At 40.9% G+C, this 23536-nt stretch overlaps 2 protein-coding genes across 4 annotated transcripts in view; one reads left to right on the top strand and one right to left on the bottom strand.

The window, feature by feature from the left end:
- The window catches only part of add3a (adducin 3 (gamma) a), a 71634-nt gene extending 70309 nt beyond the window's left edge, over window positions 1-1325 (bottom strand). For both annotated transcript variants that reach the window (XM_017458908.3, XM_017458914.3), the window contains exon 1: window positions 1188-1325. The gene's annotated coding sequence lies outside the window, so the exon portion shown is untranslated. The remainder of the gene's footprint in view (window positions 1-1187) is intronic.
- A 5349-nt stretch (window positions 1326-6674) lies between these two features.
- Window positions 6675-21932, top strand: cusr (Copper-only SOD repeat protein). 2 transcript variants are annotated; one of them, XM_017458860.3, is made up of 10 exons: window positions 6675-6839; window positions 8427-10509; window positions 11930-12029; window positions 15393-15470; window positions 16305-16409; window positions 16887-17019; window positions 17604-17718; window positions 18090-18214; window positions 20370-20453; window positions 21294-21932. In XM_017458860.3, exons 1-10 carry the CDS (start codon window positions 6800-6802, stop codon window positions 21398-21400), a joined length of 2970 nt encoding a protein of 989 aa, XP_017314349.1. In that variant the 5' UTR covers window positions 6675-6799; the 3' UTR covers window positions 21401-21932. The 2 variants fall into 2 exon arrangements, with proteins under 2 accessions (XP_017314349.1, XP_017314350.1); XM_017458861.3 differs by lacking the exon at window positions 6675-6839 and adding an exon at window positions 7090-7218.
- Window positions 21933-23536: the final 1604 nt, after the last annotated feature.

Here is a 23536-nt window from a genome sequence, read left to right as displayed (position 1 = left end):
GACAGAGGGAAACTCCGTGGGACAGAGAAGGGGCAGATAGAGAAAGAGACTCTGTAGGACAGAGAAGGGGAGAGGGCCAGCATGAGAGAGAGACTCTGTGGGACAGAAAAGGGGCAAGAGACAGCATATGAGAGACGAGAGAGAGACGAGAGAGAGACGAGAGAGAGACGAGAGAGAGACGAGAGAGAGACGAGAGAGAGACGAGAGAGAGACGAGAGAGAGACGAGAGAGAGAGAGAGAGAGAGGCAGAGATTCAGAGAAGGAGTAGGAGCGAAACTACAAGATGGAGAGACTCCGAAAGGAAAAAAAGACTCAGGTTGACTTTAAAGTAGTGTTTCACTCTCAAGCCAAACTATTATCTCAGAATGGCTCTCGTCCAACTATGATTCATGGGGTTGTTTTTGGGGGAGTTTTATAATTTTTTTCCTGCAGCAAGATCTGAGAGCGAGAACGTGATCAGGAGACACCTCACCCCATCCAAATGAATAAATACTCTCACCAACCTGAAGAAAGAACCACTGCACATGTTCTACCACATCGTTTCAGGGTTCGATTTCAATACTACTGACTGATAAAATGTAAACTTGGCAAAACTAACAAACCAACAATGCTGAAATAAAGGCAGGCGGCACATCAAATACGCATCGACTCACTGAGTGTTTATTAGACGATTTAAAATAATCATTAAAAAAGTTAATGAATCAAACACACCACAAGACGTTAAGACTACAAATGATTCAGTTCATGGATGTCGAATTAGATTAAGATTTAATTCCTAATTCGCTAAATTACAAGTAAATACAAGGCAAGCGTGATTAAAACACGTAGACAAACGGGGAACTTGACCAATCTGGCAACCCTGTGTACAAACTTGTTTGTAAACAGTCAACACTGACGATGAATCCATTCTCAGTCTCGGGTTGAATCGACACAGCACTGAAAAGTGCTACAGCGTATGCGCAAAAAGTGCGCAGATGCGCGCGATGCGATTTTCACTCGTAGCCATGGCGACCCCGAGAGAGAGTTCGCTTCCACGCGCTACACTGAATCACGAACGCATTCGGAAACACAAAGCGACCTGAGAACAAAGTGAAACTTTAATAACTATCGGTTGTAGAATGTGGATCCGTACCCGAAACCGCGCGCTTTAGTTACAAGAAGAAACAGAAAAAAAACAGCGCGATTACCTTGACACGCGCTTTGCGAGCCTCGCGCGACGCTTTCAAACCCAAGCTGCTCTTCTCATTCAATCCCGCGCGCACAGTCCGAGCGAGTGCTGCTGAGCCGCGCGAGATCGTCCTGTAACTGCAAAGCTGCTGCGTTAAACTCGCGCAAACTCTCGCGATAACTCGTTCATATGCCGCGCAGCAGGCGTCACTATTTGGCAGGAAGCACAGACCCGAGTTTTTCAACGAAGGGAGCAAAATATATCAGGAGTCGAAACTAATGGAATGGCTGTGTTCGAAATCGACTCGAAACACTCCTCTCTTGTATTTTTGTACCCTAACCCTGTTCGAATAATAAACTTTGAAATGTTAAACAGAATGTAATATTTTTAAAAATATATTAAAGAGAATTTTTTTGTAAATATATTAAAGGTGGCCAGATATGTCGTGTTTTATTTTAGACATGCAGTATACTGTACGTTCATCATTCATTTATTTATCATCTTCATGAAGCGTTTTTTAATCCTGTTCAGAATGTCCGTGGATCCGAAACCTTTTCCCCCGTGACCGGCGCACACCTCTTCACACACTCTTTCGCTAATCGGGCTAATAGCCAATCGAATAGCCAATCCACCTACTGGCATGTTTTTGGAAGGTGGAGGAAACCGGACAACCCCGAGCAAACCCATGGGAGAACACGAGAAGCTCTGCACAGGCGTTAACTAAAGCTCACGATCGAACCTGGAGCTATAAGGCGACACGGCTACCCGCTGAGCCACCACGCCGCCCTTTATGTCTGTGAAAATCAACGTTGGTTGAGTTTAAAAAATGCTTAATCGCTTTAGACGTTAGACTGCGTTGTGATGGAACAAATCGAACGTGTAATAGATGGACCCCTTTTGCTCCTAGCGTCTATAACGTAAATGATAACAACGACTAACTTGTCTCGCAGACATTCCACAACTTTAAATGTAACTATAACGTATATAAAACATGCGTCATTCATTTAAAAAACAAACAAACAACAAATTGGAGGAAACGCCATCATTAGCAAACTGTTGTAGTGTAAGAGGAATAAAACACCCGGGGACTTGCTGTTATAGGAAAACAATCAACTTGGTGATGAACTCCGCTTCATCACACCACGCTTTCGTTGATCACTTTCCTATAACAGCACGACAACGATCACACTACAACTAGAAACAGAGCGATTTGGCAGCAGTTTTCGAACGCTGTGGTAAAGACGACTCGAACGTTTCTGTGGGCTGTGAGCTAGTAAAACCGTATTGAGAGACAGGCTGATCGCCCTGAGAAAAGCATCCGGCCCATTTAATACAGGGCGGATGTAAACAATACTGCAGGCTATATCTCATTAAAAACAAACTACTACGATGCACATGACTGAACTGATTCATTAAACTCAGCACACGTGTCTGTTTGGCCTGTAAACTAACACATAAATGCACAGACGTGACTTACATGCTGGGCTTATTAGTATGTTGGCATTCTTGCACTTATATATATATATATATATATATATATATATATATATATATATATATATATATATGTGTGTGTGTGTGTGTGTGTGTGTGTGTGTGTGTGTGTGTGTGTGTGTACTTTTTAATGTATGCAGTATGCAAAAGTAAACATAATCCATCAATGGGAGTTCTATTCAACTGTTGGGAGAAAAAAAAAATCATTTCACAGCACATTTGTAACAGATATTTATTTATTACCATTAACATACTTAACACTTCTTGTAATACACTTCAATTGTATTGCATTAAACAAATATCGTTCGAAATTGCATGTATCTGTTTAATTATTTCAAATAATAATTATTAGACATTCGTGTTCACTTTATTGTGCTTTGTAGTCTGTAACTGGCGTTAAATCGCGTTTTATATGTTCCACCTAGTGGACACTTCAGGAACTACATGTAAGTTTCCAAATGTCGACTAGAGGGCTAGAGGGCGCCCTAGCCCTTTAAGGTTTCATAGTGAACGTACAGGAAATTTTATCTTAAAATTAAAAATGTGTTTTTTTTGTGGTGTGTACCTACAGCTCAAGTGTATACAGTTAGTTAATAGTGACAAGTAAAGCCAAAAAGTTTTGAATTAACAGTAAAAAAAATCTTAAAATTACCCTTGAGATCCTTTTTTGTTTTGTAAAAATTATTATTATTTAAATAATAATAATAATAATAATAATAATAATAATAATAATAATAATAATAATTCAAAGCCGTCCAAAGACAGGAAGTACAAGTGAAATTTTATTAAGAGCTCATTAGAGAGAAGCTTGCTTACCTGTATAGTACATACCCTGACAGGAGGAGCAAACCCGGCATTACACAACCTGCTGCCATTTTAAGTCGTTATGTGTCACATTTTCATTCATCTTCAGTAAGCACTTTATCCTGGTCAGGGTGGTGGTGGTGGTGGTGGATGCGGAGCCTATCCTGGATGCACTGTGGATTGAACGCCAAGGTTTTTTTTTTTTTTTTTTTTTAAAGTTTAGGTTAGGTTCAACTTTACTGACATTGTCAGAGTACAAGTACAGAGGCAATGAAATGCAGTTAGCATCCGACCAGTTGTGCAAATAGTAAATGAGTTAAATGTAATAAATAAGGTTATGGTGCGATAAGTTAAGATAACAAATGATGCATACCAATGATGCAAATGGTTACATGCAATAAATAGTAATTGTAGTGCAATAGGTTGATAGTATAACCAGTACACAGGTAGAGGTAAACAGCATGACGCATGCGATATGATACAGTAGGTACATACAGTGGATTAGAGTAAATGTAGATGTGTAAATAACAGTCTGATATAAATAACTGTAGTGTGACAGAATGTTCAAGGACTTACAAATAACTGCAGATAATGTATGATGCAGTATAGTATGGTGTTTCATGCTGATGTTTAGGTGTTAAGTCGAGGCTGATAGTTAATGCTTAGAATGCTTAGAGTTCAGCATTAGTATCCTACAGCTGAAGGGAAAAAAGCTGTTCGTGAGTCATTTTGTGCGACAACGCAGACTTCTGTGGCGTTTTCCTGATGGGAGACGTACAAACAGTCCATGGTGGGGACGAGAGGTGTCCTTGATAATATGTCTCGCTCTCCGCTTAAAAACGTCCGTAATGTTGGGCCGCTGAGTACAAATGATGTGTTGGGAAGTTTTCACAACCGTTGTAGTGCCTTCTGGTCATGTAATGTGCAGTTGTTGTACCACTCCGTGATGCAGATTGTGAGGATGCTTTCAACGGTACACTGATAGAAGTTCACCGTGACCTGAAGAGCAAGTTGATCTTTCCTCAGTCTCCTCGGAAGGTACAGGCGCTCTTGTGCCTTTTTGAGGCGAGAGGAGGGGTTGAGGCTCCAGGAAAGATCAGCAGACATGTGGACACCCAGAAACTTTAAGCTAGAGACCCGCTCTACCTCGGTCCCATTAATGAAGATAGGGGTGTGTTAGGATTTCCGTTAGTCCACAATCAGTTCTTTGGTTTTCTGGGTGTTGAGCTCAGGGTTGTTTTTGCCACCCCATGTTAGCAGATGCTGAATCTCTTCCCTGTAGGCCGTCTCATCATCAGCTCTGATCAGGCCAACCAACGTTATGCGAACTTGATTATAGAGTTGGAGCTGTGCACAGATATGCAATCAGAGGTGAAGAAGGAGTAGGGGAGCGGACTCGGCATGCAGCCTTGTGGTACTCCGGTGTTTAGGATGATGGTGGTGGAGATGTTGTTGCCAAGTCTAACAGACTGTTGGTCGAAAAGTCCAGAGTCCAGTTGCAGAGGGCTGTACTGATACCAAGACTGGAGAGTTTGGAGATCAGCTTAGATGGAATGACAGTGTTAAACACAGAGCTAAAGTCAATGAATAGCATCCTCACATAGTAGTTGCTATTTTCCAGATGAGTCAGGGCAGAGTGAAGGACTGAGGTAATGGCGTCCTCTGCTGACCTGCTGTGACGATAAGCGGCACAGTAATGGTGGTTTTGAAGGAGGTAGGGATAACTGCTTGGATCAACGCTAAGTTGAATTTGTCTATGAAAACGCCGGCTAGTTGCTCCGCACATGCACTGAGCACGTGGGAGGTGGGAGGAAACCTGAAAACGGGTAGGAAACTTGAAACTGCACACAGGCAGAAACCCGAGCTCAGGACTGAACCGGGATTCTTTGTGAAACATAATCCATGGAAAATTCTTCCTGTCGGTAGTGAGATAATGAGCTAGTCTATCTTTTACACAACACTGAAGGTGTGGAAAAGCGAGCAAATGCAACTGCAGTCTGAACAGACGGTTTAAAAACGCGATAGAGATCAGATTTATCCTGCTGTGTGAATGAAATCTTCACCACAGTACGTGAGGAGATGGTGTGACTTTAACTCTGAGCAGCTTGAGCAGGTTGTGGTGTGTTAAGAGTTTATCTTTGAGGAGCACGAAATGTCAAGTTTCTCCTGCAATCCAACAGGGCATTATTCTGTATGTGTGTGTGTGTGTGTGTCTGTCTGTTTATCTGTCTGTCTTATTCCCACTTTGTTGCTCTCTTCCTCTTTCTCTCTGTCTCTCTCTGTCTGTCTGTCTGTCTCTCTTTGTTTCTCCTTCTGTGTGTGTGTGTCTGTCTGTCTGTCTCTCTCTCTGTCTCTCTCTTTGTTTCTCCCTCTGTGTGTGTGTGTGTGTGTCTGTCTGTCTGTCTCTCTCTCTCTCTCTCTCTGTGTCTGTCTCTCTTTGTTTCTCCTTCTGTGTGTCTGTCTGTCTGTCTCTGTCTGTCTGTCTGTCTTTGTTTCTCCTTCTGTGTGTCTCTGTCTGTCTTTGTTTTTCCTTCTGTGTGTGTCTCTCTCTCTGTCTGTCTGTCTGTCTGTCTGTCTCTCTTTGTTTCTCCTTCTGTGTGTGTCTCTCTCTCTGCATGTTTGTCTCAATATCTGTGTCTCTGTCTGTCTCTCTCTCACTCCTTGTCTCTCTGTTCCTCCTTCTCTCCCAGTGCCCTTCTGTCTCTCTCTCTCTCACTCTCTCAGGTGGTCGCTGCCTCTCGTGAGCGTAATCAGAGACTGAAATAACTCCCCTGAAGAGCCTGTGACCGAAGAGCTGAAGTGGTGCCTCTTTCCAAAAATAGAGCTGATTGACCGTTACACTTTAATTACGAAAAAGAAAGAAAGAAAAGAATTTGAGTTATTTTTGTAATCTGGTGTTGAATGTCCCCATCAGAGGTCATCCCCAGCAGTTCATCATTCCTGGAGGAAGAACAAAATTCTAGTCACCACAGATGAGAATAGGAAGACTTCATATGCTGAGAGAGAGAGAGAGAGAGAGAGAGAGAGAGAGAGAGAGTGTTAGTGTCTGTGTGTGAGTGTGTGTGTGTGTGTGTGGTACTTAGGTCCTTCCCCCACCCCCACACACCACTTCATTTTTCTACAAGAAATTGAGGAAATTATGTCTGAACACACACACACACACACACACACATATATATATATAAACATGTACACATTCACTCATCAGGGGGTGTCCCTGCTGAAAATCTGCACTCATCTTTCTCTCTTATACCATCCCTTTCACACACACCTATCCTCACATTCAGAAACACACACACACACACACACACACGCTCACACACAGCTGCCAACATGTGCCTTTCAGCAGTTTTCCTCCTGCTGACTCTGTGCGGTGAGTATTCTCTCGTTTTTCCTGTTCAGTTGTTTATTAGACACATACTTTAGCATGATTTGGAGTGTGTCTGGTTGAAATTGATAAGTGGTGCGTGTGTGTGTGTGTTCAAATGAATAACTGAATCTGTTTGATTCAGACATAAAGATGAGTTTGTGATCTTTTTTTTTTTTTTTTTACTCTTCTTTAGCGTAACAATTTAAAAAAAAAAAAAAGTAGGACGGGGTGCATGGACTTTGCTCTTGTTATCATTGTCTGGTAAATAATTTGTACAGGTTGTTAAATAAGTTTCCATTTTCAGGATGGAACGATGAAAGTGATGAATTTAAGCTAGAATTTGCAGAAGTACCTTTAAAATTCCTTTAAATCCCAGGTCCAGGTATGTTCCTTACATTGAAGTTATGTTTTTTAGTTGAAAAGATACATATTAAACATAGAAAGTTTAACACTGTTTAGCTAAACTTTAGCAGGGAATGCCTAACAAATCTTACAATACACTCAGAAAGAAACAGTAACGGTACCGCTTTAGTCACAAGGAAAGGTACGGCTTAGATCCCTTTTTTTCTGAGTGCCTACTTCATAGGATGTCTCTGCAAGGTCTAGTTAAGTACCCTTATCGTCTGCCTAGAAATTTGCATATCGTTAATTAGGTTTCCAACCTACACTACCTACTACTAAAAATATATGCACTAAAGGTACTAAAGGTGTACGCTTAATGGCACACCTCAGCGACTAGAAAAAGTAACCTTTTTTATGTTTTATCTCAACAGCTAATTTTATTAGTATTTTTGTCATTAAAAGTATGACTGTGCTTGTAATAATGCTGTAAATACCATTTTAAGGTGGAATGTTAGGAAGAGTCCGCCTTAAAAGGGCTAGTGCGTTTTTAAGACTCGAAAAGTGTTTGCTTATGAGTAATCTCAGGTGATGTTGTTGCGAGTGCCTAAAGTGTAAAAGATATGTAACCTGGTTACCTATGACGTACAAACCTCGCTTTCTTCCTTTGACACTTCAGCACCTAATGTTTCACGCATGATTGAATATCCGCTGTATCCCTTTCTTCTGGTTTGTTGTGGTTGATGTGAAACTGTACCTTTTGTTCTTGACCTCCTCCGAAGAACACCTTTATACCTTATTAATCAGGGCAAAAAAAAGTAGAACGTGTGTTTCCTTATGAACGACGTATTATACGCGTTATATAGTATACAGGATGCACACTTTATTCTTCTCTTATTTGCTCGTGGGTTGGGATGAGAGAGGGTCTTTGGTGTGGCATCAATAGAATCTTTCAAAAACACCATAATAAGCATGTTGTAAGACTGCACCCACTAAAACGTACAATTTGCTTTCTTACCACGTGCTCTTTTAGTAAACTGGAGTTTTAAATATAGGCAGTCGGGACTCTTTTTTTTTTTTTTTTTCCAATGCTCGGGACTTAGCGTTTTATTACTGAGCGCTGGAAAGGATATGTACACCTTCAGAAGTATATAAACAACGTGTGTAATACTAGAGTGTTTAGTAAACACCAAACAATGTTATTAGTAAAAACATTGCTCATGCAACTTCATTTTCCGTCTTCATTTTCAGGTTCTTCTGTTGGTCAGTATCTGTCCAGGTTCAACATGGCGGGAGTCACCGGTTCGGTCCGGTTTGACTCCATGCAACAGACAGCCACTGTAAACCTCAGTGGTACCGGCGTAGAAACATGTGGCTCCTTCAATCTGACGCTCACCGAGTTTCCTGTAATGTACGGTCACGTGGCCCAGCCCTGTGAGAAAGCCCACATAGGAGCTCGTGTGTTCACGCTGTCTATTAACACTTCTGTTTCTTTAGTGAACATCTCCGGTATGCTCCAGCAAACCCCCAATCTGGAAGCACGCTCTTTATTGGTAGAGACATGTAATGGCACGAAGGCTTGTGCAGGTGTCATAGCAGAGTCAAAGGTCAGCACTTGGCAGGCTCGGTTCTTTAGTATCGTGGCTGGGAACATCTACCTCCGGCAGATATTGGGGCAACCGAGCGCCACACTTCTTTCCAACCTGGTCGATCTGAATCAGAATAGCTCCTCTTTTGCGAACGTGAACGTTTTTCTATCTCAGAGTTCTGCTGCTAGCTGTGAAGCATTGCTGGGCAGCCTGATCCTAAACGGTTTGATAAAGTTGGGCCAGCTGATGGTAGGCACTCCTCTTGAACCTGTCAAATCCCGTTTAGAGATCCCATCTCTTGATGCTGGATTTCGCTTTGCTCTATTCAATCTCAGCTCAGACTATACATGTGCTGAGATCCGAACCTTAGAACCGAAGGAGGTCAGTGCTCTGATAGACATGAGAGGGGTCAAAGGTTATATCACCTTTCACCAGCCGTCTCCCTTTGAACTTACTACGCTCTCTGTGAACCTCACCAATCTGAACAGAAGGGTTGGGCCATACCACGTTCATCTGTTTCCCACCCCAGAGATGAGGTCACCCCCTGAAAGCACCTGCAGCAATGATAATGTTGGGGGCCACTGGAATCCCTTTAATGTGGACACTCAGCCATCTGTTTATCCCCCTCCCCCTGGCTCAACCCATGACCACTACGAAACTGGAGACCTCAGTTCCCGACATGGATCGTTAAGTAATGAAGATGACATCCAGGCAAGCTTCACCGACTGGAATCTGCCACTCTTTGGACAGAATAGCATTGTTGGTCGTTCTGTGGTTCTGCACCAGCCTGACGGTAAGAGGTTTATCTGCTCAAGCATTGGCTATCCTGGGGAAGTGATCACAGCCAAGGCCATCTTCCAGAGCCCAGTGGTGGGTACTATCGTGTTCACTCAGTTGAAAGGAAAGCCTTGCTCTGATGTCTCAGTGTACCTGGACTTGTCTTACGGACAACTGAATACTCCTGCAACTCAGAAACACCACTGGCACATTCATACATACCCCATCAGCACCGAGAGAGACAGTGATGAGGGTTGCTGTAGATCCACTGGGGGACACTGGAACCCTTACAACATCAACACCAGTGCAAGCAGCTATAAGGTAAACTGTGGACCAGAATGTCCTTTTGCTTGTGAGATTGGAGACCTGTCCAGCAAACACAAGATGCTGAATTTATCACCAAATGTAGGGAAACTACCTAGCAAGAACTTCTTCACAGATACTACAGCCTGGGTGTCTGGACTGAGCAGCATGATTGGTCGGTCTGTAGTGATTCATGGCCCTGACGAGGCTGGCCATCGCATTGCTTGTGCCAACATCACACTCCTGCGCTTCCCCTCGGCTCAGACCGGATCCTGGCAAGGGTCAGGGTCATCTGGGGGAAATGTCCACTTCTTCCAGCTCTCTCCCCAGGGTCCAACCAACATCCATGTCTCTCTCACTCGTCTGGAGGCCAAAGCTGATGGATACCATGTCCATCTGCTCCCAGTAAAAAGTGGACCAGCGGCCTGCTCCAACGAGAATGTCATGGGCCACTTCAACCCATATGGCGTGAATGTCTCAACGTCTCCAGCACCGGGAAACGGCACAGTGGATCAGTATGAGATTGGCGATATCAGCGGGAAATTTGGGAGTCTAGCTGATCAGAACCAATTCGAGAAACATTATGAGGACAGTAACATGCCACTGAGTGGACCCAACAGCATCATAGGACGGTCGGTGGTTATCCACTACAGGAACGGATCAAGGTTAGTTTAGTTTTAATGCTATTACTCATGGGACACGAATTGAATATTTTCAACTGAATCTGCAAATCCGTTTGGTAATGAGTGCAGCTCTCCATTTTTATGAGCCAGTTTTTCTTCGAAACCTTAAAAGCAGAACAAAGAATTAGTGCAGAAAAAATGTACTCGTAGGCGGACTGGCTACTCCAAATTATCCCTGGTGCTCTGCAATGGACACCTATCCAGAGTGTATTCTCACCTTGGATAGGCTCCGGATCTACCACTGGATAAAGTGTGGAATAAAGTGCTTACTTAAGATTAATAATGAGTGTATAAAGATGAATAAATGAGTGTATGAATAATCCTGAAGCGCTTTTGCAGAACTGAATCTAACATCTGGGGTTTCAGGTTTAATTGTGGGAAGGTGTTTTGGTTTGCTGGTCTTTGGGCAGATCATAATGTCATTTAGTCTTGGGTTATGTACATAGAAAAATACTTTTCTTGAGCATAAAAAAAAAAGAAGTCAAATCTATGTTAAGTTCCTGTCCGATACCAGTCACAGAACCAGAATTTGGACCCTGCAACGGCTGATTCCTCTCGTCTGAGCTCGGGAAGACGTTCACACGGACACCATCGTTCAGTTAAAGCTGCTTAGTTTTAATATCCAGAAAGCGTAGTGTATATACACACACAGAAATATTGATAAAGAATGATAAACGTCAACTGGAACAGGTCACAGATAAAATCAGAACATCTATTACGTAAGGTCGAGTGATATAAGAACTAAAGACGTCTAGTCTACCAGAGGCAAAGAAGAACCAAGAGAAATTGAAGACGACATGTGGGGCGATTAGGAATGCTCAAAACAACACATTCCAGGAACACAAAACAATTCTGTTCTGGTATTTTGTCACACTAGAGACCTTCAGAATTGAGACACAGAGATCATGCCATGAAACTATTGTTTACTTTTTTGTGAAAAACACAGAAACACACACCTCATATAAGCTTACCTGAGTGTAATTTGAAAACCATTATGAGGTCAGAGATCTAAATAGGACTCCGAACCTTATCTATTGTGTAAGAATGAAAATAAACGAAGCGAGCTTGAAGCCAAATTTAAGTTCAGTAGTTCACCTTCAGTACAAAGATTCTAAATATGCTAGTAATAGGTCATTAGCAGTGCATTCAAAAATACCTACATATCGTATGAAATGTGCACATCTCAACTGCATATAACTGCAGAAACCATTTTTAGTGATACATTGGTACACTTCTCGCTTCAACAATGTTTCTTGAATAACAAAACAGGAACAGGTGAATCCTGTGGGCGCTTATGGTATATGGTACGGAGACTGCATAGAACAAGTCATAAAGTAAAAAAAAAAAGTCAAATAATTTATGCTTGGGACCAGAAACATGTTTGTGTTTAAATATCCTGCAGGATGCAGTGTGCTAATATCTCAGCCATGGACTCCTCCGACGGGCACTGGATCATCGCCAAGGCCGTTTTCAACAGCAGTGTGAAGGGCATGGTAGTCCTGGTAATGTCTTTTTTTTTTCTAGTTAAATCTAAAACCACTCTGAGATAAACAAAATAAATCTAATAAATGAGTTCAAATCCCGGCACTGTCAAGCTGCCACTGTTGGGCCCTTGAGACCCGTTGAGTGCTTGGCACAATTTTAAGTCGCTTTAGATAAAAACATCAGACTAAGCATAAGGATAAAGGATAAGTTAAGGATAGGCTAGCCGTTCAAGGAATAAAATCAGACTCGACTCGACATATCTGAACGCATACCTCACTGCACGTGCAGTGTAACAGAGAATCCAGCTGGCACACGTGACCCTTTCGCCCTCGTCCAGATAAAGAGGATAAAGAGGGGGGTGGCTCTTTAAATCTGCCACAAAAAGATGACACTGTCTTCTTTCTCTCCATTCTGTGGAGTGGAGGATGAGCAAGAAGAGGAGAGCAGAAGAGAAGGACTGGAGATGAGAGGAGATGTAAATATTAGACTACATGTGATTTCAGAAATTAATACGCCACTCCTACTGTATTTAACGATCATTAACACTGAATACGCCGTTTCCCCAGGGTGACCTTTAAGAAAGCAGAAGTACATATTTAGCTGCAGGTGCGATCAAAATTATTCAACCCCCACTGCCAATCAGGTTTATTGTCAAAATGTACAGACTTTCTGCTGTTTGCAATGAAAAAATCAAACAAAATCGATTGAAATAGTTCAACATGACGAACGCTTCAAGTGGTTTCCCCAAATTCAACTGAAAATGCAACTTATAATGATTTCTCCATTCTCAAAATGATTCAACCCCTTCATGGCGAGCATCTTTAGTACTTAGTAGAGTGTCCTTTTGCTGTTTTGACCTGCTGCAAACGAGATGCAGAGCTTCTGCAGCGTTCCTGAGGAATCTTAACCCGTTCCTCATGAGCAACGGCCTCCAGTTCAGTAATGTTCTTGGGTTTGCTTGCTGCAACCGCCTTCTTCAAATCTCACCGGAGATTTTCTATGGGGTTCAAGTCAGGTGACCGTGATGGCCCTGTAGAATCTTCCAGAACTTCTTCTGCAACCAAGCCTTCGTGGAATTTGAGGTATGCTTGGGATCGTTGTCCTGTTGGAAGATCCGATGACGCCCAAGCTCCAGCTTCCTTACAGACCGCATGACGTTTTCTCCTAGCATTTCCTGATACTTCAATGAATCCATCTCGCCTTCCACACGCTGTAGGTTTCCAGTGCCAGAGGATGCAAAGCAGCCCCAGAGCATCACCGAGCCTCCACCATGCTCGACTGTGGACAGAGTGTTCTTTCTTCATCCTTCTTCCTCCAGACATATCGCTGATCCATCGTGCTGAAAAGTTCCAGTTTTTTTTCATTGCTCCACAGAACAGAATCCCCAAACTTCTGTGGTTTTATTTATATGATTTTGAGCGACATTTCTTGTGCTTTTGGGTCAGTAGTGCTGAACGTCTTGGAGTTCTGGCATGGAAACCTTCTGCATTTAGTACGTACCTTACTGTGCTCACTGAAACCTCAGTGTCTGTTACACCAAGTCTTGCTGCAGGTCTTTTGCAGTCACTCGAGGGTTTTTCACAACCTGCCTTCTCAGAAATCTGCTTGCTTCTTTTTTCTGCCCTGTCCAGGTACTTCACCCATTTTCTACCCCTAGCCAGTTCAGGTATTTCATGTGTTCCAGCTCAAGCACACCTGATACTACTAATGATGCCCTTGATTAGCTGCATCAGGTGTGCTTGAGACAACACCTGTTTTGCATATTTGTGCTGTTGTGAGGGATTCTATTCAGGGGGTGAATCATTTTGAGACTGGGGAAATCATTAAAAGTTGCATTTTCAGTTAAATTTGGGGAATCCACTCGAAGCATTCATTGTGTTGAACTATTTCAATCGCTTTTGTTTGATTCGTTCATCGCAAGCAGCTGAAAGTCTGTAACTTTTGACCTAATTTTGATCGCAACTCTATTAGTTAGACATTATTAACATTGTGATGTTTTTAACAAATAATTGATTCATGGAACGTCATATATTTAGATTAGCGTTGCAATATTAGCTAACATTCTGTACAGCTGTTCCCTGTAACAAGTCAAATAGTGCTTTCTAATTTGACCTGTCACTAATTTGAAACATAGCACTGCTACATAGTGTATAGTATAAGCAACAGCGACAATAATTATACATGTAAATTTCTGTAATATGTGTTTAATTTTTTTTTAAAGAAAAAAGTCTAGTCCAAAAATGCACTTAATTTTTCTACTTCTGCTTAAAGTCATTGTGCCATTTCGGTATTTACAATTGCACACTACAAAGTTAAGCCTTGAACTATTTTTTACTTTATGGAACTCTTTCTCCACTGTCTTCTTGCATCATTTTTGGTTTTACCCAATAAAGTTGACACATCCAGTACAAAAATTACCTTGTGTAAGTTTGCACTCTGTTTTTTTTTTTTTTATCATTTGCTCTGCTTGCTTTTGATGTTTTTTTATATTGCCTGTTTTACATTTCCTTTAATGATTTTGTATTGTTTGCTCGACAGCCCTAGCCTTACCAAAATGAACTTCCAATATATTTAATTCAAAAGGAAACACATGTATATCACTATATAACACATATATCACTATATAACACATATTGTATATTAATTGTTGTCTCTTTACAACTAACACGTGATACTGCCTCCAAAACATATGCTAAAATATTTACACTGGGAAAGTTATTCATATTCAGAGATGGGTTACACACCTGCTTAAGTCGGATTTTCTGGGCTGAACGTTGTGTGAGAACGTCGAACGTCGTGTGAGAGTTTTCACCGCATTTTGCGACAGGACACGAGCACACACGGCAGTTTTACGTTTTACGGCGAACAAGAGAGCTCGGCTGTGTCCCAAATCGCATACTTTTCTACTATAGGCCTGTAGTGGTGAAAAATACATGTATCTCGGCTACTATATAGACGGTAACTACGCGATTTGGGACGTAGACCACGGCTTCAAGCAGTTGTCTATTAGCACGTACAGCATGACAAATAATCAACTGCACTTAAAGCGTTCGTAAAAAAAATAAATAAACAAAAACACCCAAAACTGTATACGGTCCCATAACGAAGACGAACTGTAGGTTGATAGGTGAAATTCTGGAGGGACGTCGGTGACGTAATGACGCGGGCTGTTAATCTAATTATGTTCTAAAACATGTAAAACGGGAACATGACAGGAGTACTCTAAAAGCGACTCATGTAAACACCTTAATCACATTATTATCTTAGTCAGAGTAAGGTCAATAATTAGATTACTGCTGTCCATGTAAACGTACTCAGTGTTTAGTAGTAGCAAAATTTTGGATTATTTAGTCCTAAATGCTTTCTGTACATGTAATCAGTCCCAACAGTGTTTTCCTGATGGCAGCTTCAGTGACACGACCCTGCTGGTGGACCTTAGAGCATCTAACACTGTTAATGTGAGTACCACGTTTCACTGTATAACTAGCTACACGAGTTAGAGTAAATTATGTTTGGCAAATTATAACTAACCAGTCAGCATAGATATTGGTCAGTGATGGATAGTTTATGCTACTGGCTGGGTTTAAAACGCAGTATTTCTACTATTGGACTGAATTCCGCTTCACTTATAAGATCATTCAAATCAAAATATCCTTTTAAACATTTTTCTGCCTATTAGTATCACTATTCGCAACAGCTAAATAGCCCACTTGTTTTGAATTCACTGATGTAGCTGTCGGTTTTCTTGTGTCCTTTTTGTGGTTGCCTAAGCTCATGTAATAACTGCATTGAAAATGGCATGCTTGAAAATCAACCATTTTCAAGGGTATTTGATTTGTTAAAGTCTTTTCCCCATCATCTTCTTGCTTCATCTGCGTTTACTAGAACTGGTACAGTACACTGTATTTCTACTGTTGGGATGTTGAGCAAGATGATAAACCATCAATTGCTCAGTTGTGTGCTTGGAATTTCCGTCTCACTTTTAACTTGAGTTCTTTAGCTCAGTTTAGAGCAACTGTTTCAACTGTACCCCTAAGTCAGTCCCCAATTAATAACTTTACTTTTAAGGTCGTTTGGCTAATGGTTTAACCATCTGAAAGGTGAGCCAGAATCCAATCCAAGACCCAAAGCTGAGCACTTAAGTGTTAAGGATCTTGCTCAAGAGTCCAACTGTGACGCTTTGGTCATCTTTGTATTTGATCTACCACAAAAACATCTACCAAAACTACTGAAATATCACATTCTATCAAATATCAAAATAATATTTTATTACTGTATGATCTTTGGTCCAGGTCAAAAACGCTTCCTGGTACATAACCGAAAGTCCGTTCAGTGGACTGGTGGCTGAATGTCCAGGAAATGGAAGAACTTATAACCCTTTCAACATGACAGCTCAGGTGAGACCTGATTTTATATTTTGGTATATGAAACCAAAAACAAGTACAATATAACATATACCACTAGTTTGGTCTCCTTTTCCTAAAAAAAAAAAAATCAATAATTCGCCAGCCTACTGATTGCACCAACTAACCAACTTCAATGCTCCTTGACGTACATGCCTCCGGAACGGTACTGGATGGATAAGCACTATTCTTCCAAAAGATATTGGTAACACGGCGCTCCAAAATCTCTCATCGGTATTCTATTGGGTTGAGATCTGGTCAGTGTGAAGGTCTTAACATATGATATACATCATGTTTATCCCCATTAAACCATTCAGTGAGCCCTCATGGTGCACTTGTAGATAGGAGCGGGGACATCCTGGAAGACATCACACCCATTTTCCATCCAAGTTCCAAAACCTGAGGTTTAAATACTTTATACAGTATATTCATATTATTGTCTTTTCCTTTTTCGCCCCTCTCTTAACCCAGAGCTCCAACTGTTCCCCACTCACCTATCTGGCGTGCGAGGTTGGAGATCTGTCCAGCAAACTCGGCTCCGTCAGTTTAACACAAAGGCAGCTCTTTACAGATGCGCATCTTCAGCTGGCTGGAGACTACACAGGTACATCGTCACATTGTGTAATTTCTCGACTGAAACCAAAATGTGTGTAAAAAAGTGAATTCAGCTGCTAGACAAGTATGTAATGAGGCCTTTCCTATTAATTACGTAAAGGAATAAAACACTTGTTAGTGAAAAAGAATCAACGATGGGAAGGGGTACTGAAGGTACTGTACGTGGAGGTACTGAACTGCCTCAAAGTTGATTATTTTCCTATAATTCACTCCGTGTACATTTTAGAAAGGATAACCTATTACACCAAGGGCGTTAATGTAAACCTGTGAGTGGAAGCTGCACTACGGTCAGAGCTGCTGATCCAGCACATGAATCAGTCACCTTCTGTCTGATCCGAATCCAGAATTCAACGCTGTTTCTCATATCGAGTGATGCATGATAAAATACCTGAAGGATGCTTTATTCATCCTTTAAAGTACTCCAGTACCAAGATTTTCAGAAACTCATCTTGGATGGATTATTCTGAATGGTGTTACGTGACGGGAGTCGACCCTCATTGATCACCTAAATGAGAGCTGACTCAAAGAGCCGACGTGAACAAACGAAAACCCTTTTGCTGTTTGTTTCGTCAGTCGTTTACAGAATGCTAGTCCTGAGGGCAGGAAACGAGACCATCGATTGTGCGGACATCGTCCCTGTGTCACCGTCAGCACAGCAAATCTTCCCGAGCATAAAATCCTTCAGCAGGTATGTCTGACGCAGCCTTAGCTTCCTCTCTCTGATCCAGTGCAGATCATTGTGAGCTAGTAGAAACTAGAAAAACGAGAGACACAAGCATGAACCTGTACCTGATAGGATGATGGGAAAATGAGTAAAAATGTGATGTGGTCATAGTTTTGACTTGTAAAAAGTGCAGAGCTCAATGGTCTGTTACATTTAGCGCAGATAAATAATAACTAACAATACACATTCGCTGGGTTATATGAGAAAATGAGCAATTCAACATCAACACTGCTTTTAAAAGGTGCCGGTGTGTTAGGAAGAAGGTCAAACCACTGGCACTAAAAACGTGTCGTGGAATATATTTGTGTAAAATATGTGTTTTGTATTGTCGTCAGTTATGATTTCCGTAAAAGGGTGGCAGACGTTCTGGAGGTCCAAGTGTCCCGGGTGTCCATCTTACCCGGTGCCCTCTCACCCATTGCAGGAGGGAAGTGCCAGCAAGTCACCTTTCTTGTGTCAGGTAAGAAAATGTTCACATTTATCATTTAATGCTCATCCAATTTAGTTAAAAAACCAACATGGTGCCTTGCATGAGTATTCACCCCCCATGACACTTTTCTGCATTTTGTAACGTTACAACTTGGAACTGAAATAGACTGTCATTGTACATCATGAATCTACACAACATGGCCTATAATATCAAAATACTGTATGATATTCAAAGACACTATCTGAATGCAGTCAACTTGTGTGCGATTAAAGATGTCATTTCTGATGGCAACACAACTGGGTTAGGGATTCCACAGCAAAGGGGGTGAATACTTATGTAATCCCAACTTTTACTTTTCATATTTGTAAATAATTTTGCATAATATATTGTCTGCCTCCCCCATTTCAATATTCTGGGCTATTTTGTGTAGATTTGCGACATGTGATCCTAAAATCAGGGTTGCCAGGGTGTGGGTTTTACAACAAATTGCGTGATTGGAACATGGTTGCAGGGTGGAAGAACGAGACTGCCAATGTCTTGTATTTGAAGCAAAAAATCTAAATGATGTCTAATTAATTTCCACAAAATAGGATATAGCACACAAAGGGAAAGCGCAGACATATCTAGGACGTACAGATCCATTTTTCCGTTGTAATGGGAACTAAACGCTAGCGCTCTAATTTGAATCAAAGACTGTACATAGTTTTGTTAAGTGTTATTTTTCACCAAAAAAAAGTCATGAGGAGGAAAAGGCGGATGTTCAGTCATTTACTTGTGTTTATATACAACCAATGAATGAACAAACTTCATCTATATCGCCACTGTTTTGTCGTATATTGGTGAAATTTTTAGGAGGATAATTTTAATGCGGTATTTGAGACCTAACTGTTTTTTTTTTTCTCGAGTTTTGCTGGGAACTGGAAAACCCAACCCTAATGAAGTCCATTTCAGTTCCAGGTTGTAACGCTATAAAATGTAGACAAGTTCAAAGGGGGGTGAATACTTATGCAAGCCACTGTTAAGATTCCTTTACGGTTCTGCACTAGTGATTAGAACATCCTTCAGCAAGGCTGTATGTAAACATGATGTGGTTAAGCGGTTTGGGTTATGAGCTAGTGACCGCCTGAGAGCCACTGCTAGACCCTTGGACTTAATTTCGGAACTATTTCTTTAAAGTACATGACTCGGCAGTTTCTACATTCGTTATCATATTTTTGGAACGCTTGGGGTCGTGAATTGTCTTGTGGATACTCAGGTTCCCTGATTCCTTGGCGTAATAATACAAATATCTTTTTCCAGACATATTTAGATCCCTGTTTTCAGTCTTCCTGAGCTCTCTGTCTATACAATGAACAATTCAGTCCTTTCAAAGCGCACACACAGAAAAGGAAAATTAGAATGTAATCCGAAGCTTGGCTCGAGTGTGTGAGAGCGTCCGGCCTCACAGTCCGTTCTGAAAGGGGCGAGGGGTGGTTCGCGGAGCACTGATTATATATAGCGTCTGGTTTTTTTTTGTACTCATCCAGAGTCTGGTTAGAGAACTTTTATTTTTTTCCCTTCAGCTCCGCTGATGAAAGTACACAAAAGACTTGCAAACTTATGTCACGTTGAGTTAAGTTCCCAAAGAACTTGTAGCTAGTAGCTTACTAAATAACACAAGCTAGCTATTTTGCTTCAATGCCTTTAAATGTAAATTGTATTTTTTTAAAAAACATATAGTGGATTTACCATAATTTCTCTGGCGATCTCAAGCCTGATTCCCTGAGAGTAGGGGTGGAGGTGTTCTAGCTGGGGGCGGGGCAAATTTCTAGACCAGGAGAAAAAAAATCCAGAAACTAGCCATATTTGTAGTAATTACTGAACTTCACTTTTTTCTTTATGTTTTTAGCTTAAGTCAAATTCTTTCGATGCTCAAACCAGCTATAAATTTATAGTAGGTACTAAGTTAGTAAGTACTTAATACATAGTACTTTATATTAAGTACATAATATCTGAAAAGCTGCAGCACTGTATATGTAGCCGACTAGTCTGACTGTGAAAGAAAGCTAGCTAATTAACACACACCAGCTAGGTTGTTAGCTAGCTACAGTACATGGTTCGAAGATATTTGATGGCAATTCCTGTCTAAAACTTAGCTACAATGTGGTGACAAATCCATGTAATGTCTTTGAACATTGACTCACAGGTGACATGAGTTTGAAGAAGCTATCTGCTGTGAAGGACAGCAGGATGATGGGCATGTACAGGCAGACTGAATGGTGTACGAAAAGTAAGTCTCACCTGACCTTCACTCCATGTCCAAATATGTTCCGTTAATCCGTTATATGATATATGAGGAATAAAACGCTTGGGGATGTGCTATAACCTGTGGAGTTGTATTCTTCTTCTACCACAGCAAGATGCAAAATTAGCTAACTTGCTTGGGAACTTAGCTAGTCACTTGGCATCAGACTTTTACTGTTGTTGGGATAATGATAGCGAACTAGTTATGAGGATCTCCTCATTTTCAGTACTTTCAAAGTTATGAGGTAATATAATTATAACCTACTAGCGAGCATTAGTCAGTGCTATGTCAGCTTATTCTTCAATACAAGATTCTCGGATATCTATTTATAAAGTACAGCCAAGTTAATATCTTAAGAGACTGATTTGGTTGAAACATTGCTAATGATGCAAGCACAAATAAATATGTTGTGTTTTGCATGCAACACCACAGTTGCATCATAAACCAAGATCTCAGATCAAACGTTAAACAATAAACAAGTGTTCTCTAATTCATTTTAAGAACTTAAGCCATTTCCCATTACAAAACCCATAACACAGAAATGGAACAGTGCAACAAAATACAGTATGTTTGTGACTTGTATGTTGTATGTTGTGTGGCACACTATGTATGTTGTGTGGCACACTAATCGCTAGGCATTACTCAAGGTGTAAGAGACGCACTGTGAAGAAATTCTTTGGAGCTTTTTGAACGTGCCTTTGGTTTTCTGGACATAATATTTGGAAAGGACATTTATTGGTAATAACGTACACATACCGAAACGCTAGTGTAAATGTCTTTGACAGGAGAAGCACCACAATTATCGACTCCTCCGTGCTCTTTTAGGTGGCGTACCTGGTCTTGGGTCTTCACATACCGGAACCATCCACGTCTTCTCCCTGGGCGCCGTTTACCTTCTCCACTCTCTCATTCTGCACTGGATGTCAGAGTGAGATCAGCTGTGCTGAATTTATCCCCAGAGCTGCACGGAGGCTGCTTAACTCCATAAGACTTGGTGTGAATGAACTGTCTCGATGGTCAACGTGCTCAAACCACTTTGAATCAACTGCTGTAAAATGATACTAGATAAAAATGTTGTTTTACGAACCTTTGTTTTACTATTACTGTCTGAACAGTACTTAGAACTTGAAGGCAATTCATTTTCTATTTACGTTATATTGTTCGCTGATTTGATACTTCCAAGTGATTTATGCCCATGTGTTCACTGTATATCTGGTGAAAATGACTTACTGTGTATTTGTATTTTTAATGCTCGCATGATTGTAGATATCGCATCCACCAGATCCTAAATGTCCTAGTATATGCTTTGTTGCCCTCATTTGCGGTTCGAATGAAATGATCGCGTATTCAATGAAGTAGAGTCGGATTGAGCTTGCTCTGTACGTCCTCGGACATGTTGCGCAGTTTCCATTTAAGTTCCATGTTGGTGAGAGCAATTAAATCGCTACTAGGATGGTCTTGAAATTTGTGAAATTTAGCTTCTTTTTTTTTGGCATGTATATAGTACATATTGGTGCTTATCAATAATTCAAAATAAATAAATAAACAGCCAGATAGATAGATAGATATATAGGTGGGTGGGGCTAATTGTGAATAAACCTTGCGTACGTCTGATACCTATATTACACATGCTTCACACATATATAAGATCCACTATCCCCATTTTCATTGTTGACCTGAAAAATCTTACACATTCCTGCCCTCTACTGCCCCCTAGTGCACAGGTTCCCAACCCTGGTCCTGGAACACAGGACAGGACAAGTGGTCCTACACATTTTAGTGTTTTCCCTTCTTCCTACACATTTGATTCAACTAATCAACTAATTAAGAGCCCTTCCTGAGTTGAAGTGGCTGTGTTAGAGCATTGAAAACACTAAAATACACAGAACATGGTGGTCTCCAGGACCAGGGTTGGAAACTTGAGCCACTTGCACAGTGGCATGTCTGTTCAGGTGTTTCGGCTTGGAGTCTCAGACAGAGTGATGTCAGTTAAGTGTGCTGTCAGTTAAGTGTGCTCGTTAGAATATTAGGCCACGCCCATCCCAACCCTTCCCAGATCAATTCCTAAACGTCACTTTCGAGAGTTGCTTAGGATTTGCGTAAATGTCCGTTATCTTTGGCTTCTTCCCATTCATGGATCATTTTTAAGTAAGAAATAACACACAACAAACCACGCCTGTTAATATGAAAAGAATGCACGCCAGAGGAGTGTGATACATCAGGACGCACAAGCGGAGTGTATTGTTTTCGTATAACAACATGGTCCGGAGTGTAAACGAGTTGTTAGCTTATTCAGGTTACAGCAAAAGGAATTACAGTTTGAGTTGTGCTGTTATACGAAAATCGGACCAATCAGATTTGAGAATTCAAGCAAGTCGCAGGATAAAGGCCGTTCACTCTATATGCCCGCTACATAGGGTCTTAACATACAACAATGATGTTAGGGGAGGCTGTTTGGGGATAAAATGTCTACCTTGACGGATAGCATTAATAACTTCCCTGTGATATCACTTTTAGGACTTATTTCATGTAAAAATGTTTACATTATTTAAAAACGAAAAGGAAAAAAAGAATGAAATCAAATGTGCCCTATTTTAAATACATACAGAGCCCTTCAGCAACATTAAACAAAATGGATAGATAGGTTAAACAAAAAAAAGCATCTTATATTAAAAAAAAAGGATTGTTGTTGAAATTTTCAAATGTAGATTTTCTTGTCCATAAATATGTACATAAACATATGAATGGTATTTGAACAGTGAGATATATTACGACAGCCCTAGTCAGGAAATTAACCTAATGTTTTTTTTTTTTTTTACCTAAAAGCCTTTTTCTTTTTGCTGGAGGTCCGAACATGAATATTTTCGCTGCGTGACTTTAATTAGTCTGGTTTTGTAAACAATGAAATTAAAAGTAATTTTGCAACTTAACGCCTCATAAGTTGTTAGCAAACCTCAGGAGGTAGGAAAAACAGCTAAATACGCTCGGATATGCCACAGCGCCCAGAATCCGCCATTTCGACTCGGGTGTTTGATATGTTTCAAGCTCATTTGCATAAAAGAAGGCGA

This window comes from Ictalurus punctatus, chromosome 27 (assembly GCF_001660625.3).
Source record: "Ictalurus punctatus breed USDA103 chromosome 27, Coco_2.0, whole genome shotgun sequence".
Taxonomy (NCBI): domain Eukaryota; kingdom Metazoa; phylum Chordata; class Actinopteri; order Siluriformes; family Ictaluridae; genus Ictalurus; species Ictalurus punctatus.
This window is presented reverse-complemented; position numbering and strand designations above follow the sequence as displayed.